General features: G+C 37.0%; 1 protein-coding gene across 9 annotated transcripts in view; it reads left to right on the forward strand.

Moving 5' to 3' along the window:
• The window catches only part of LOC134801938 (hemicentin-1), a 669,034-nt gene that overhangs the window by 329,792 nt on the left and 323,736 nt on the right, over positions 1-15,506 (forward strand). For all 9 annotated transcript variants that reach the window (XM_063774564.1, XM_063774565.1, XM_063774560.1 and 6 more), the window contains exon 3: positions 11,818-11,989. In XM_063774564.1, coding sequence (XP_063630634.1) covers positions 11,818-11,989 — 172 coding nt within the window. The remainder of the gene's footprint in view (positions 1-11,817; positions 11,990-15,506) is intronic.

Here is a 15,506-nt window from a genome sequence, read left to right on the forward strand (position 1 = left end):
AGCATACTGTGGAACTTGGTCGATCGGTATAAAATCTTCCTATAATATTTATTTATTGATTTCCACATCATTGGCCTGTAACATCAATAAGATGATGGTTTAAACAGCGTCCATAAGAGTGCGGCACTTCCGCAAATGACTAGTAAGTCCAATGCGAGAGCGGCAGCCGCGACCGCATGCTGGCAGGAGAACGCCGTGCCCGGTGACGAAGGTGGGAGAGCGGCGCGCTGGTGTCTCAGTTCTCGCCTAGTGTGAAGAAGGCTAAACCACGCTTCATCGTGTGCAACTACCCCTTTACCCATTTCCCAGTATCGTTACTCGCCAAAAGGCCCAAACTTGCATATAGTAACAGAATATGTATAACCGGCCCTATCTGCGGTGTTCGTCGGTCCGTCCCATCCTCCGTATCTCCCAAACATCGTAAAGCCGGCGGGTAGCGAGGAGTCGATCCCGAACTTTTGACTGAGACATAAAAACGGGAACTTTTTGAGCTTGCCTTAGGACTAAACGTGTTTGAACGGGAGAGCTACTGGCGCCAGTTTTCTTGCCAGTGACTGATTATTCTCCTAACAATTGGGTATCAAAATTTGCTAGTTTAAACTTTAATCCGTCAAATTGACTAAAAGTCAATACTTGGTTGGGGCCTACGTTTAACTTTATATTGGTCGCCGGTCGTTGTGAGGTGGAATACAATTTTACAATTGAAAATTTAGTGTGTATTTATTTTTAAAGAAAGAACTTTCTGTAAAAGGCTATTAAGTTTCAAATGACAGGAGAAGTGATGTTCGATACCTTCTAAATAACCACCCAATTTATTAAGTCACACAGTTTCTCGGTCACTTGTCATGCCAGTACTAATACTAACCCAAGTTACTGGCCTAATGTAAACACACCTGCACCTCCGCCACATAAATTGTAGGCCAATTACAGAACTGCACATTTATCGCGCAAGTTCCCGGAATATTTCTTTTTTATTGCCATAGTTTTAAAAGGTTAAAAACTGGTTATTTACGAGCACATCCGGCTGTCGAAACTAATGTTAGTTTGTGATTGTTAGTTCGTTGGGATCTATTTAAAGTGTCGAATGTTATGTCTTTTAACAACATTCTCCTCTTGTCTGTAGGTATCTTCTTCTTTCTCGCGTTATCCCGGCATTTTGCCACGGTTCATGGGACTCTGGGGTCCTCTTGACAATGAATTCCATGATATAATGTAGGAACTAGTTTTAACGAAAGCGACTGCCATCTGACATTCCGATCCAGGAGGAAATACGTCTTATAGGGGTTAGTCCGGTTTCCTCACGATTTTTTCCTTCACCGAAAAGCAACTGGTAAATCATCATCATTCGCTTGCCCATGTCCCATTCACTTGGGGTCGTTGTTCTTCTATACCTCTGTCGCCCGTCATCTCATCATTCACATGCGTTCGTTTCATATCATCTCTCACACAGTCCATCCACCTTTTCCTCGGTTTTCCTTTCCTCGTACCTCCCTCCACATTTATTCGTAATACTTTTTTCGTCACATGACTTTCATCCCTCCGCATCACATGCCCGTACCACTGAAAAGCATATGGTAAATATCAAATGACATTTCGTACATAAATTCTGAAAAACTCATTGGTACAAGCCGGGGTTTGAACCCGCGATCTTCGAATTGAAAGTCGCACGCTATACCGCTAGGCCACCAGCGCTTTATTTCATTATTTGAGGATTGTAAGTCACTACCCTCAGTCTCATATCTAAACCTCTTGGCTCGGCCTTACAAACATAACACCCTACAATGTGTAAAATATCAAGGGATTTCAAAAGGACTTTTTAATAACATCCCCTGGCCCTAAATAATCATAATTACAGTCCTAATGCGTAATTAATTCAAACGAATGCTCCCTTTAATATATCCCTTTTAATTAGGAGCTAATTTTTTAATTAACTGAGATTAACGAAGGTTTGTGAGTTACGGGTGTTTACGTACGTGGGTATGTTAACGCTTTATTATTTATTCTCTTTACACTTAAATTGTATACCTGCCTGAAATCCTGATGGTGGCGAAAATACTTCAAGTTACGTAGGTTGTAATAGGTTGGTCCAAACCTTGACGTCCAAAAATTTTATTTAGATTCCTCACGTCGCAACGTGAGCTATCAGAATATACCCCATGTATGTTAGCCGATTTTTCGTAGTTTTCGAGTTATGATTTTTTAACTTTTAACTTTTGTTATGAAATTCCGGGTTTCCCATACAGGGTGGCTTTTACTACGGGACAAAACCGAAATCGTAAAAAAAAAATTTACACTCCCATATACATAAAATGCACCAGCAACAAATGTATGAAACAGCCAAATATCAAAATGAATAAGGGGGTTAGTAAATAAATATAAAGCAGATACGTCTTCCAGATAGATTTTCGTGCATTGACACGACTGTAGTTATCTATATTGCACTTTTATTATATTGATTTCAAACTCGCACAGTGCAATCAGGAAAGCATCTCTTCTTTACTTGATTGCACATCGTACACTTAAAAATACAGAAAAAATGAAATACAGTAGGTATGGTTATTACTGAATTTAATTTATTGTGTATTATTTTTAGATAACAACGGGCGGTCTTATCACTATAAAGCTTCTGAATTTAGATTCAGACTACCTTTAAGAGATTAAGCTTATTACGGAATTAAACGTGTTCTGTAATTCAACGATAGGTAGAGTTAGACCAAGAAAAGTCTGCAGCGGTTTTGACAGCACACGCAGTGCAAGTCTTAAAGTATGTCATAATCATAGAAGTTTGACGTTTAAAATAACACTTGCACTGCGTGGGCTATCAAAATCTCTGCAGACTTTTCTTGGTCCGACTCTAATGTGATTTCAAACGATTTTCATCCATAATTCAGATTAATTTAATATTTGTGATGAACACTCAAATGAATGCCCTTACCATTTGGACACGGGACCAATATCGTAGGCAGTCATATTACCGGACTACGGAGGAGGTTAGCATGTACATATGTTTTTATTTCGAAACCAGAAATGTTAAGCGTCAATTTGACCTATTAATGCTTGACCTATTTGTATCTAAGAGCCATAACGGGACCAATAATATACTTATCGACTTTTGACAGTCGATAAGCTGACAAGCGAAGCACTTGACAATACCAAAATGACAGGCGTAAAGAGATATTTAGGGGACGGAGACGTTATTTCACTTAATATTATTGTAGATTGTGACATGGCTAGGTTATCTTAGCATTGATAATTTCTTTATAAACAACATTCAACACTTTACCCCCAACCTGACCTGATTTCAAAAGTCCAGTTACCTTCTCTAACGATTTTAATAAAATATCGGACCCCTAAACCCTCTGTTGAAAAAAAGTTATAAATGTGGTCCTAATTGCAAAAGGACGTTTAACAAAATTACGATCCGTAACTTCGGAAGCCGATTTGATCTTTCAAAACTTAATTAAATTTGATACTTAATTGATACTTACTTACTCAGTTGGCTCGGCGACCCAAAATGGGACTTGGCCTCCGATACAAGACAGCGCCACTTTTCTCGATCCTGTGCAACCTCTTGCCAATTTTTGACTCTAAGTTCGCGCAAATCCGCCTCCACCATGTCGCACCAGCGATACCTGGGGCGTTACATAATTGATATTGCTTGTGTTTAACATTTGGCGCGAAATATTATATTATTATATTATATTTAACTATCGAAATTTCACGGGGATCCGTTGAGTTGTACGTTTATTTATTCGATATAAGCACGAAAAAGCCTGTTAGGTATATTCCCAACTAAGCCTAATCTGATAAAAGTTTACTTTATGACCCTAATACTAAACCTTTTGTAGACGACCTTTTCTATGTGAGTAATAAACTTATTTATTAAACTGCCCTAAATAATATTGACAAGTGTTATTGCACCGCACTTTTAGTTTATGAATGGTTAAGATGTATATCAAGCTGAAAGTTAATTTTATTTGGTGAATTGGTATTTTACTTAATAGTTACTACTTATATAAATGAGAAGGAAGGTATTTTTTGTAGGTAGTTAGAAATATTAGCCACTATTATACTATAGTTAATTGTTTCTTGACAGTTTCTTTTAAGACTGTCGTATAATAGTTATTTACGATTTAAGTGCGAAAAATAGTAAATTCGCAACGAGTGGCGAATTACCTATTCGCTCGTGTATTGTACAACGTTTTACAGTACGTTTATGGTCCTTTAAATTTTCGACGTAGTTGCGTAATATGACTATTATAGCAAATGGTGTCGTAATGGAGCACCGGATATAGGTGCTGTAAAATAATTACAGTCTGCCACCTATGTAAGTCTCCCAAACTCCATCTAAATTTAGGCTGAATGATTGAATGAATGATCGTTTATTTGCATTAAACAAGCGTGTATACATAGGTGTTCAATATTTCATTCCAGGACGATTCTTGTTTTGCCATGACTGGCGTACAAATATTGCTACAACTTATTAACAACGGGTCACTCACGTATTTTAAGTCTGTCTGTCTGTGTCTCACGGAAGTTTTGTTATTAAAATTTCTACAACTTACTAACTAGCAATACAGCGGGGAAATGCTGCCAGCGTCCTCGGCACCATGCCAAAGGGGCCCAATTTCTTAGACGTATTTTAATTTAATTTTATTTTATTTTATTTAGTATTAGTTTTTAATTTTAATTTAGTTTTATTTTATAGATACGTTAGTTTATTTTATTTTTAAAGTTTGTATCTTCCTTATAAATAAATTTACTAACTAGCTAAATTAACTATGTACAAATAAAGCTAAACTTACACTACGATTATTCATGCAGTTCTGTACATTCATGCTGTCTCGTTTGTAAACAAACGAGGTCCAAAATTTTAAATAGCGTAAGTGTAAGAGGTCGTTATACCGCACAATATTCGGGCAAAATCGTTTTATGATATGCAAGCTGATGAGGATCGAATTGGCGGTTGGAGAGGAAGTAATACGGTTTTAAGGGTGGGAATAAATGAGTTTTGGGCCCTTACTGGTACTTTGAGTAATCGTTTTGGCGACCCCTGCTAAGTATATCCGGATCGAAGGACCATGAGCTGTATTCAGATTTTGAAAATTATTTTGTTATGATAGGATCACTCGCTCGCTCACTGCGAGCCGTGTCAAGAATGTATGAAAACAATACCTAGTACTTAAATCAGCTACAGACCTAATTTTTTTTTTATTGAGGGCGTCACCGTTGAGCGTTGACAGACAAAACATGACGCAAACATTACATCCATAAATCCATCTCCTTCTGCCGCATAAATGCTTCCTTTACATTAGTTGTTTTACATTTTGACATTTGCCATTGACATTTATAACGGATATTTTCAAGTAATCTCAACTTTACAATAGAAAAATTAGACCAAAATATTATGTATCTCATCAATGATTTATTACGTTGTAAAAATGTTATTAAATAAATAATTACTCATCCTCAATAACCTCATGTATGCTTTGATTTAGTATGCAGATACTTACCCATCATTTTTTATAAACAGCTTTAAATCAAATTACTATCCGCCAACTTGACATTTTGGCTAACCGCCTTTAAAACACGTTAAATGGTATAATCTTCCAAGCCTAATTTTGCATTTGATGCTTACTAATTTATTTATTCAAAAATAACTAGTTTAACACACAGGCACTGACAGATTAGTATCATATCGGAACAAGATCCAATGACAGAAAATCGAATACGCCTCACAGAAATATTGCAAGTCGTAGTATGGAGATGCAAAAACAGAAGTAAAGATGGCCGCTGTTCTAGAAGTTTCCTCCCTAATAAGTAAAGTTGTTGCTTTTCAGTTGAGGTTGTAAAGAGAACACAAACCATATAGAAACAGAGTATAAACACTATTTGTCTCTCTCGTGACTTTTTACATAATTTTTCATTTTACTCGCTGTCCCTTATTTCATGTCTGATATTATACCTATTTTAACCCTGTTATATGAAAATATACACAATATTTATTTTACATTCTGTTTATATTTGACAGGCAATCTTGTATTAGGTACATTGAAGCACAAGTTGTTAGGTGTCAATATATTCATATTTATGTAGGTGTCATAGTAAGAATTCTGCACGTAGGTACTTTCCTACTATTTTGTGCCTTTAGATCTTTGTCAAGTGCACCGTTAGTTTTTGTCTACATTCGTTAGGTACGATTTGTAGAACTAGTTTTTCGCTTCAAAGGCAAACGCTGCTGTTTTTGCGTTTTCAGTGAATACATACTAAATAATATCAAGATCCCGCTGTCAGTTATTTTGTGACTAATAATTTGAACAGTTAACTGCAAGACTGACCAGAAAGTTTCTTAGTACCTATTTTATTAACGCCTGTTCAGAGGCTGCACAGAAATCTCATCTCATTTGGACTTTAATTCTTTTCTGTCTGTTTGTCTCATTCCATTCTAATTGGATAGCCCGTCAACGTCACGAAGAAAACGGTCCTGATTATTCTAGTTCCTTTAATTTGACAGATTTCACTTAGGTAGTTTAATTACAAAAGTGTCTGGGAAAGTTGTATAGCATTACGTTCTTGGCCTGCCTGTTTTCAAGGAGGCAGTCTAATATTTAGTATTTTAGGACACATTTAATAAGGCCTAATTTAGTTGGCTTCTGGTTTAGGTTTTTTTAATATTTTATAAAAACATTTTTATTTTTATCAAGGTTGACTTTTTCAGAAGTTTAATTACTCGTATTTATCGAAGAACGTTTTGAAGAATAAACAATGGCAATTTACAGGTTCTTAGGTAGAATAGGGTATTAGATATTTTTAGAATTTTTACACTTTTTCTTCAGCAAAATCGGTTAATTTTTTATATTCGGCGCTAATATCAGTGATATAACACCCAGTTATAGCAACAAAGTCATGTTTTAGCTAGAGCTTAAATATTAAAAAAAAATTAAAAGGGGCCATATCTAAATTTAGCAATCTCAAAATAATTTATTATAACACAAGCCTACTTTAGCTTACTGTCGTGGGACTAGGCTGATTTGCGTAAGATTGTGTCATAATATTTATTTAATTATCAAGTTTACTTGTTTATATAACTTAAATGGAAACTGTCTTCAATCAAGCACTTTCTTTGTTATCGTCAAATGGCTCGCGCCGACCGAGGCTTGATTAATTACAGCCTTCAAATTTCAGAGGTTGATTAAGAAAATTCTTAATTAATGTGGGTTTATCAAATTATGTGTTGGAGAAATAATTAATTAGGAATAACAGTGACTATGTGTAAGCTAGATTCGTTATTGATCCCTTTACGAAATAATAATTTTAGGCCATTTTAAATGTGGGTCATACTTAGGTAGAGTTAGACCAAGAAAAGTCTGCAGCGATTTTGATAGCCCACACAGTGCAAGTGTTATATACATCATAATTTCATAGAAGTTTGACGTTTAAAATTACACTTGCACTGCGTGGGCTATCAAAATCGTTGCAGACTTTTCTTGGTCTAACTCTCTGTACTTACACATTTTATAATATGCTAAACTTTTCGCGTCTTTCCTGTAGACATCGAAAGGAAATCTAAAGCTAACCGCTGCCCGTTACAGGCGGCATACAATGTTTTGAGTACTTGAGGCTCAAATAATAAAAACGGGATATAATGTATAATGTACCAGATTCATGAACTTTTACTGTATTGTCCACAAAAGTTACTTTTTCTAAAATGTGTTTGACCCTATCGACAATTAAAAAACTGGCCAAGTGCGATTCGGACTTGCGCGCGAAGGGTTCCGTACCATAACGCAAAAAACGGTAAAAAAATCACGTTTCGTTGTATGGGAGCCCAACTTCAATATTTATTTTATTTTGTTTTAGTAATTGTTATTATAGCGGCACCAGAAATAAATCATCTGTGAAATTTTCAACTGTCTAGTTATCACGGTTCATGAGATACAGCCTGGTGACAGACAGACGGACAGCGGAGTCTTAGTAATAGGGTCCCTTTTTTACCCTTTGGATATATAACCCTAAAAAATTAAATATACCTACTACATCATTGCTGCAGATTTCGTTATAGTGCACAATCTTACTTATTATTTGGCTGTGAAAGGGTTTAGTTATAAACAGCTCAAAAAACGTTTAATCGATGATCTGGGGTCTAGCCAAGATGCCAATCGTTTGACATCAAAATTATATCTAAACGATGTCATTTAGTTATCAGTCGAACTCTTCTTTCGCTCACGACAAAATGACATTTATTTGTTGTCGTCATTTATTTTCATTTAAATTATTACTACTAATAAGTAAATGTTAATATGTTACCTTATGGACTAGCCTAGAATATAATAATAATACTATTGTGTGCCCTTACAGGGTGTCATGAATGTCATGATATGACTTTATATAATTAATGTAACACCTATTATGTACATGACAAATAAATAAATGATAAACATTATTTAGGTATCATTTTGATGCCAAATGTAAATTTCGTTTCTCCCATTATCGTGCAGAGTCATAGCCCAAAACAGTACCAGAATAGAAAATAAATAAAAAATAAAAAAATAAATAAATATTAGGGGACATCTTACACAGATCAAACCTAGCCCCAAACTAAGCAAAGCTTGTACTATGGGTACTAGGCGACGATATACATACTTGTATAGATAAATACATACTTATATACATAGAAAACAACCATGACTCAGGAACAAATATTAGTGTTCATCACACAAATAAATGCCCTTATTGGGATTCGAACCCAGGACCATCGGCTAAGCAGGCAGGGTCACTATCCACTAGACCAGACCGGTCGTCAATAAATGAATATTGCAATATTCTTAAAAACTTGAAGAAACACCCCATTTGGATCATTATTACTTACTTTGATAAAGCTTAACATATTTTTAAGTTTAAGTCAGTTGAACCAAGCAAAAACCAGAAAACCATTTGCAGAAAGTTTTGAATCTTATTACAATGGAGTAAGGTCCTCTATTTGTTCTCATTCGAAATTATTTCTTTTGTGTTCCAAGCAGGAAAGAGGGTAAATGCGACTGTAATCGCCGGGAGCGCTTATTATCTCACTTGTAAATAAACGCTTAGTGTAATTCCGGTAAAATTTGCAGTTTTTGTAACATTTGTGCATTTAAGATGAAATTGTTACACAAATGTTTTAAAATAATTTTTTACATAATATTTTATTGCTTGCGCCTATCTAATATCGAAGAGTTATTGAATATTGGTTGTTTAAATAAAATCCTGTTCCCTTCCCTAGTTTGACAGATGAAATGGATGGTGTTGGCCTAAATATTACATACATAATATATGCTATACCACAGAATAAATAATAGTACTATGTACAGAAGACTCACTCTCTAACAAAACGCGTCTGTTACGATCAGGACAGGTATGGCCGCTAGGTGGCGGCAGCGTCACGCGCGGCTAATGGCTAGCCACCAAAATTGGTGTGGAACGGATGTACTTGTAGCTACCTGTTGCAAAGCGAGGAAATCACGGAGTGAGCCACGCCTGGCTAAACACAAATTTTCGCTTTGCACCTTTATCTATACAGGGTGAAATTTAATTCACTGGCCAAATTGAAACACCCGAAAGAACTCGAAAAAATATTAAACACGTGTTTTTTCTTTTAATACCGCTCAGTACATTTTTTTCGAAATAACTCATCATCAAGTTGTCCTAAAAACCTCGTACGTTATGGTGAACCGACAACTACCCACTACACCCGCTTCTCTCTTATCAGTTAAGGTCATTGACACCCCGCCCCTCCCGCTGTTTGCAATCGCGTCACCAATTATGAACCCTATTGCAGCGAGATAAGACGCTTACCTACATAAGTTGCTAATTTTTCCTTCATACTTTAACGGGCTTAGAGCCATCAAAATGCAAAGGCAACCCATTTTTAATCTAAAATATTATTTCTGACTAATGATTATTAACAAAACGTCCGTGGCTTAAAAACAATTAGTAAAAACTAGGTCAAAAATCTTTGCATTCAGGCGTATTTAAAAAATTGAATCATCTTATGTACTTACATTTGATTAAAAGTCGACGCAATTAACGAAAGTCCCACGAGATGGTACTCTTGGATTCAATCCTTGTCTGCGAAGGCGTGGAACTGATTCCATTTCGTATAATCTTTGTGCACCACGTAAACACTCACCACTTAATAAATAACACCGTACCATTTCCTAATATTCCCGGTTCGAAAACATTTTTTTAAACCTTAGTACGCGCGCGATTATTATTTTAAGGTTGGCGAGTGACGAGTGACTAATCATTTATGCTAACCGTTATGTTTACCGCTAGCGCGGAATGGTTTAGACTACCCTCGAAATTGATAAACCTGCCTACCATCGCCAACACTAACTAGGTGGACCCTATTGCAACGATTATAAGGTTTAGTGAAGGTCAGATAAGGGTTTTGCTGATGTTGTTGTTAAAACCTACTATTAGGTTTGTTTACATTTGTGGTAATAGGGTGACCACGACTCGTGGAAAGTATTTAAAAATTGAAAAATGAAAATTAAAAAAAAATTTACTCTTTTTTTTCGCTAAATAGATTCCTTAAGTGTAACCTAGTGCCTGGAATGAATATGGCCAGTGATTTAAATTTCACCCTGTATATCGTTATTTTTAATCTCATCTATACTTACCTATAGGATGTAACCTTTTTATGAAAACTAGTAAAAGGTTTTTTTTTTAACGTTTAAATTTAAGCCTTGCCTTAGCTTAAATGAGCACTCTCAAATGCATGAGTTGGGTTTTTACTGCAGTAATTTCGTTTTTATATTATCCAGTTCATATTGCTCGTGACACAGAATCGTATCACTTATTGCAGTAGAAGGCTCTGTAATAAAATACTTTAACGAACATTCCCAAGAAAACTTTTTAATACGATTGCTCAGTAAGAATTCCATTACACCATTTCAAATTCATTTCAAAATGTATCTTAAAATGCAAAACAAAAGGTTCATATTAGTAAAGCAAGTTTACAATTTGGTGCCGTGACCAGGATTAAAATTAAAAACTTTTACTAAAATTCAACTAAACTAAACTTTTTTTCACACGACTTCTATGAAATTGTAGGTGTAGTGTTGTAAGTACGTGAGCAGTTTAATAAAATTCCTGTTTCGTTTTTATTTTTTAATTCACCGTGTATTTTACATAATTATATTAATATTATGAAGTTTACCCAGACTTTTGCATTTCAGGAAGGAATATTGTAAGAAATAATATTATCATTGCATTACCTCCCGATTACTATAACTCGCTTTTTAACGGATCACTGGCAGCGAATACGATGGTACCACAAGAAAACGAAATAAAAAATTACTTTATTATTTTTAAGTACACTTCCGTGTGGAACACACATTAACTTTCAAATATTGTACATTATAAACTCGATGAATTAGTGCCGCCGTGACTTAGGTATAGGTTATGGCGTAATCCACGAATGCTGAATACCCCGATTTTAATCCGATATCGGGCACTAGAGGGCTGGATCCCTTTCCTTTAGTTATGTATGGGATTGGGAATCTTGGGCGTATTATGTTAGAGAGAACACATTAGATTCTTCAATCGTGGATGATGAGGGCATTCAATGAAAAAGGATATCGAACACAAGCACATATTTTTTTCTTCAAGCTGAGCAAACCAGTAGACTAGATCCAGGAACCGTCATCGACGTAACCTTCTCCATATAAGAAGTCATGTGAAGATTGATAAACAACATAGCTTATTCTCGATGCCCCACTTATTAATAATTTTTTTAAGGTGGCACACAAATCAATTTATTTTTCCTATTGTTTACAGAAACAACAGCAGCGCTAGTAGGCGAGACCGCACGTATAAAATGCCGGATCGACAGCGCCTCCTGCGGAGAGATGCATAGCGTGAAATGGTACAAGGACGATGTCAGGATATACGTGTTCTCGGCGTCTAAGGGCGCCGCCATCAACAGGCCGGAGGGCGATATGATGACCAGGTAAGTCAACGAATGTACATAATACCTTCCTTGCGATACTGTTTTAGCGCCCATGTTTCTAACATAATTATCATGGTAGAATAATAATAATCATCATCATCATATCAGCCAGAGAACGTCCACTGCTGGACATAGGTCTCCCCCAAAGAGTGTCACAGTGACCGGTCTTACGCCACCCGCATCCAGCGGACTCCCGCGACCTTTATCAGGGTCGTCAGTCCACGTTGTGGGAGGTCTACCCACGCTGCGCCTTCCGATACGTGGTCGCCACTCGAGAACTTAACCTCGGTAGAATAATAACAATATCAAAACTGAAGCCGTAAAATTTGAATACAGCTCAGTATACTAGGTTAGGTAGGTATGTACTTACATAATATACTATAAAGTTACAAATAATAACCAAATCGCAATGAAACTGTAAACTGCTGTTAATGATGATCATAAATCCTGTATCGCTGCGAGATGATCGCGTAAATATCGCACTGATCGAAATACAATATCCAACATTAATGCGTTACAAGTCATAAGCTTAAAGCGAGAGGATTGTATGAGCGCTATATAAATGCCGGACAGCTGCGCCGTAAGCGAGCAAATATTCTTAAACAATGCTATGCCAAAATATTTAAGCGTTAAATAATGTTTAACAACAGGGGTCTTACATCCTTATCTAATTCGTTTGCCAGGCTGTTTTAAGCTCCGCTCGCGCGCGACAAGAAACTGTTGTGTCTGTATTTGGACGATAAAAATCACATTAAAAGATAGGTTTGGAAAGTAATTCAACGCTACGAGTGGACTGGAGTTATATTAGATTAGACCAAGTGAAATGGTTCATTGTTGTGAGAATCTCAAATATAAGTAAGTTCTCGCGGCGAGAATCTCGTCTCACACTGGCAGTTTTCACTCAGAAATTCTGACATATTGTACGAGTTTCATCAGTGGTTACTCTCATAGAGTACGTCTGAATGTCTGTCAAGTTAAACCAGTTTGACAGCACTGGCTTTCCTCGAATGCGGATGACCCATACTTACCTACCTAGGGTAAATATATGCGCATGTATTTTTAGTGCTAGCTGTCGATCGCTCCCGCTACCGCTCTCTTCTATCCCTTGTACCAATCGCCTACGTGCTCGCAACACAAGCACGTAGCAACATTATCAGTGAGTTTAGTTAATCAACTTATTGTAGTTGGGTCACCGAGCGCGGGCGACGGCGGGTCTCGTTAGTGAATACATTATAGCTATCGATCGCTCCCGCTCCCGCTTCCGCTACCGCTCTCTCCTATCCCTTGTACCAATCGCCTACGTGCTCGCAACACAAGCACGTAGCAACATTATCAGTGAGTTTAGTTAATCAACTTATTGTAGTTGGGTCACCGAGGAGCGAGCGACGGCGGGTAATCTCGTTAGTGAATAAGTGCAAATTAGGTTGTATTGTTTACTTCATGGAGCAATCTATTTATAGATATAGAGTCAGACCAAGAAAAGTCTGCAACGACTTTGATAGCATACGCAGTGCAAGTGTTATTTATACGTCACAATTTCATAGAAGATTGCCGTTGAAAATAACACTTGCACTACGTATGCTATCAAAATCGTTGCAGACTTTTATATTTCATACATCTGTAAAAAAACCGGCCAAGTGCGAGTCGGACTCGCGTTCTAAGGGTTCCGTACATTAACCAATTTTTAACAATGTATTTTTTATATGTGAAACGCGAGTGAATTGCCTTTAAAAAGGGATGGGATCAAAAACTAAGTAATTAGTCCGACTCACGCTTGACTGCATATTTCTAATAGGTTTTCTTGTCATCTATAGGTATAGAACTATTTTGAACTCCACGTTTAAAATTCATTTGTTTACGTAAGATATTCGTCTTTGGGTCACGAATTTACATATGTGTACCAAATTTCAACTTAATTGGTCCAGTACTTTTGGAGAAAATGGGCTGTGATAGACGGACAGACAGACAGACGCACGAGTGATCCTATAAGGGTTCCGTTTTTTCCTTTTGAGGTACGGAACCCTAATAAAACCACTGTGATAGTTGCAGTCCTCAACTGTTTCTCCAGAAACTTCCCGCCTCGCACAGGAATGTGGAATGAACTCGCTTGCGGTATTTCCGAGACGATACGACCTTCAAGAAAAGAGCGTACTCCCATTTTAAAAGCCGGAAACGCACTGGCAACTCCTCTGGTGTTCAAGGTGTCCAGAAGCGACGGTGATTGCTAATTTGCCGGCTAAGGTAGTTAAGTTGGGGTAAGAAAAACACTTGTATGGAATCCTCATGCTGTTTTTCTTGCCCCGAGCAAACCTCTAATAAACTATATTCCTTTTACCCCACCTTATCTTATATCATAATAAATAGATACATATTCGTGATGCTACGTGCGTCAGCACTTTCGCCGCCTCGCGCCTCGGCCGAACTGTGCGGACAGCTGGTGCCGCTGCGGATTTTGCCGCGGGCCAAAAGCGGGATAAATATGCGGCCCTAGGTGGTAGTTATTATTTTGTACCCCTTGCATTTAAGACTGCTGGGTGCTGGGGGTCGGAGGCTATTGCCTTTATTAGGGAAGTGGGACGTAGAATGAGGGAGAGGGTCTGACGCCCGCGCGGGTTCGTACCTGGTGCAAAGGTTGTCCATCGCCATTCTCATCGGTAATGCAGCTAGTGCGATGGGTACCTTTGCGCCGGGGAGGACTCGAGGGGGACTTTTTGACTAGGCTTAAGCTATATAGTCATAACTAGTCATAAGCTATAATTTTGTTATTATTTTGTACTGTATTTATTTTATTTATTTATTTATTTTTAAACTTTATTGCACATACAAAAAGTACAACAGGCGGACTTAATGCCGTTATAGGCATTCTCTACCAGTCAACCATAGGGCGAAACAGAAAAGAGTCCATGTGGGTGCAGTGAGAAATAAACAGAAAAGAAACGTAACTTTTGAGCGAAGTAAAATATCAACATTCTAAATAAATACCTACTATATATAATTGTGTTATACCTTATGACTACGAGTACACTAAATACATACATATATATATATATATATATATACATACATATATACATACATATAAACAAGGATATATACAAATACATATAATTGACATGTTTTTATGAATAAATTAGTTTATTCGTGATAGTCCCGTTACAAACTCGTATTAGCTAGCACAACTAATCAAAACCTCCCAAATCCACAAATGCCCGTATCACACACAATTCAAATGTAATTTAAAGCATCCGTCCCTGTGCAAATCCCATCAACGCTCATTGGTATCCGATACACTGACAATGATATTGAATGATTATTTTGTACGTGATTTATTAGTTTAATGTGTTACTGAAAACCAGCCTATAGTCCAAGAGCTCTCAACATTAAAAACGTTAAATTAAATAATCATTTGACGACCTGTCTGGCTTAGTGGGTAGTTGACAGTGACCCTGCCTATGAAGCAGATGGTCCCGGGTTCGAATCCCGATAAGGGCATTTATTTTTGTGATGAACACGGATA

This window comes from Cydia splendana, chromosome 23 (assembly GCF_910591565.1).
Source record: "Cydia splendana chromosome 23, ilCydSple1.2, whole genome shotgun sequence".
Lineage (NCBI taxonomy): Eukaryota > Metazoa > Arthropoda > Insecta > Lepidoptera > Tortricidae > Cydia > Cydia splendana.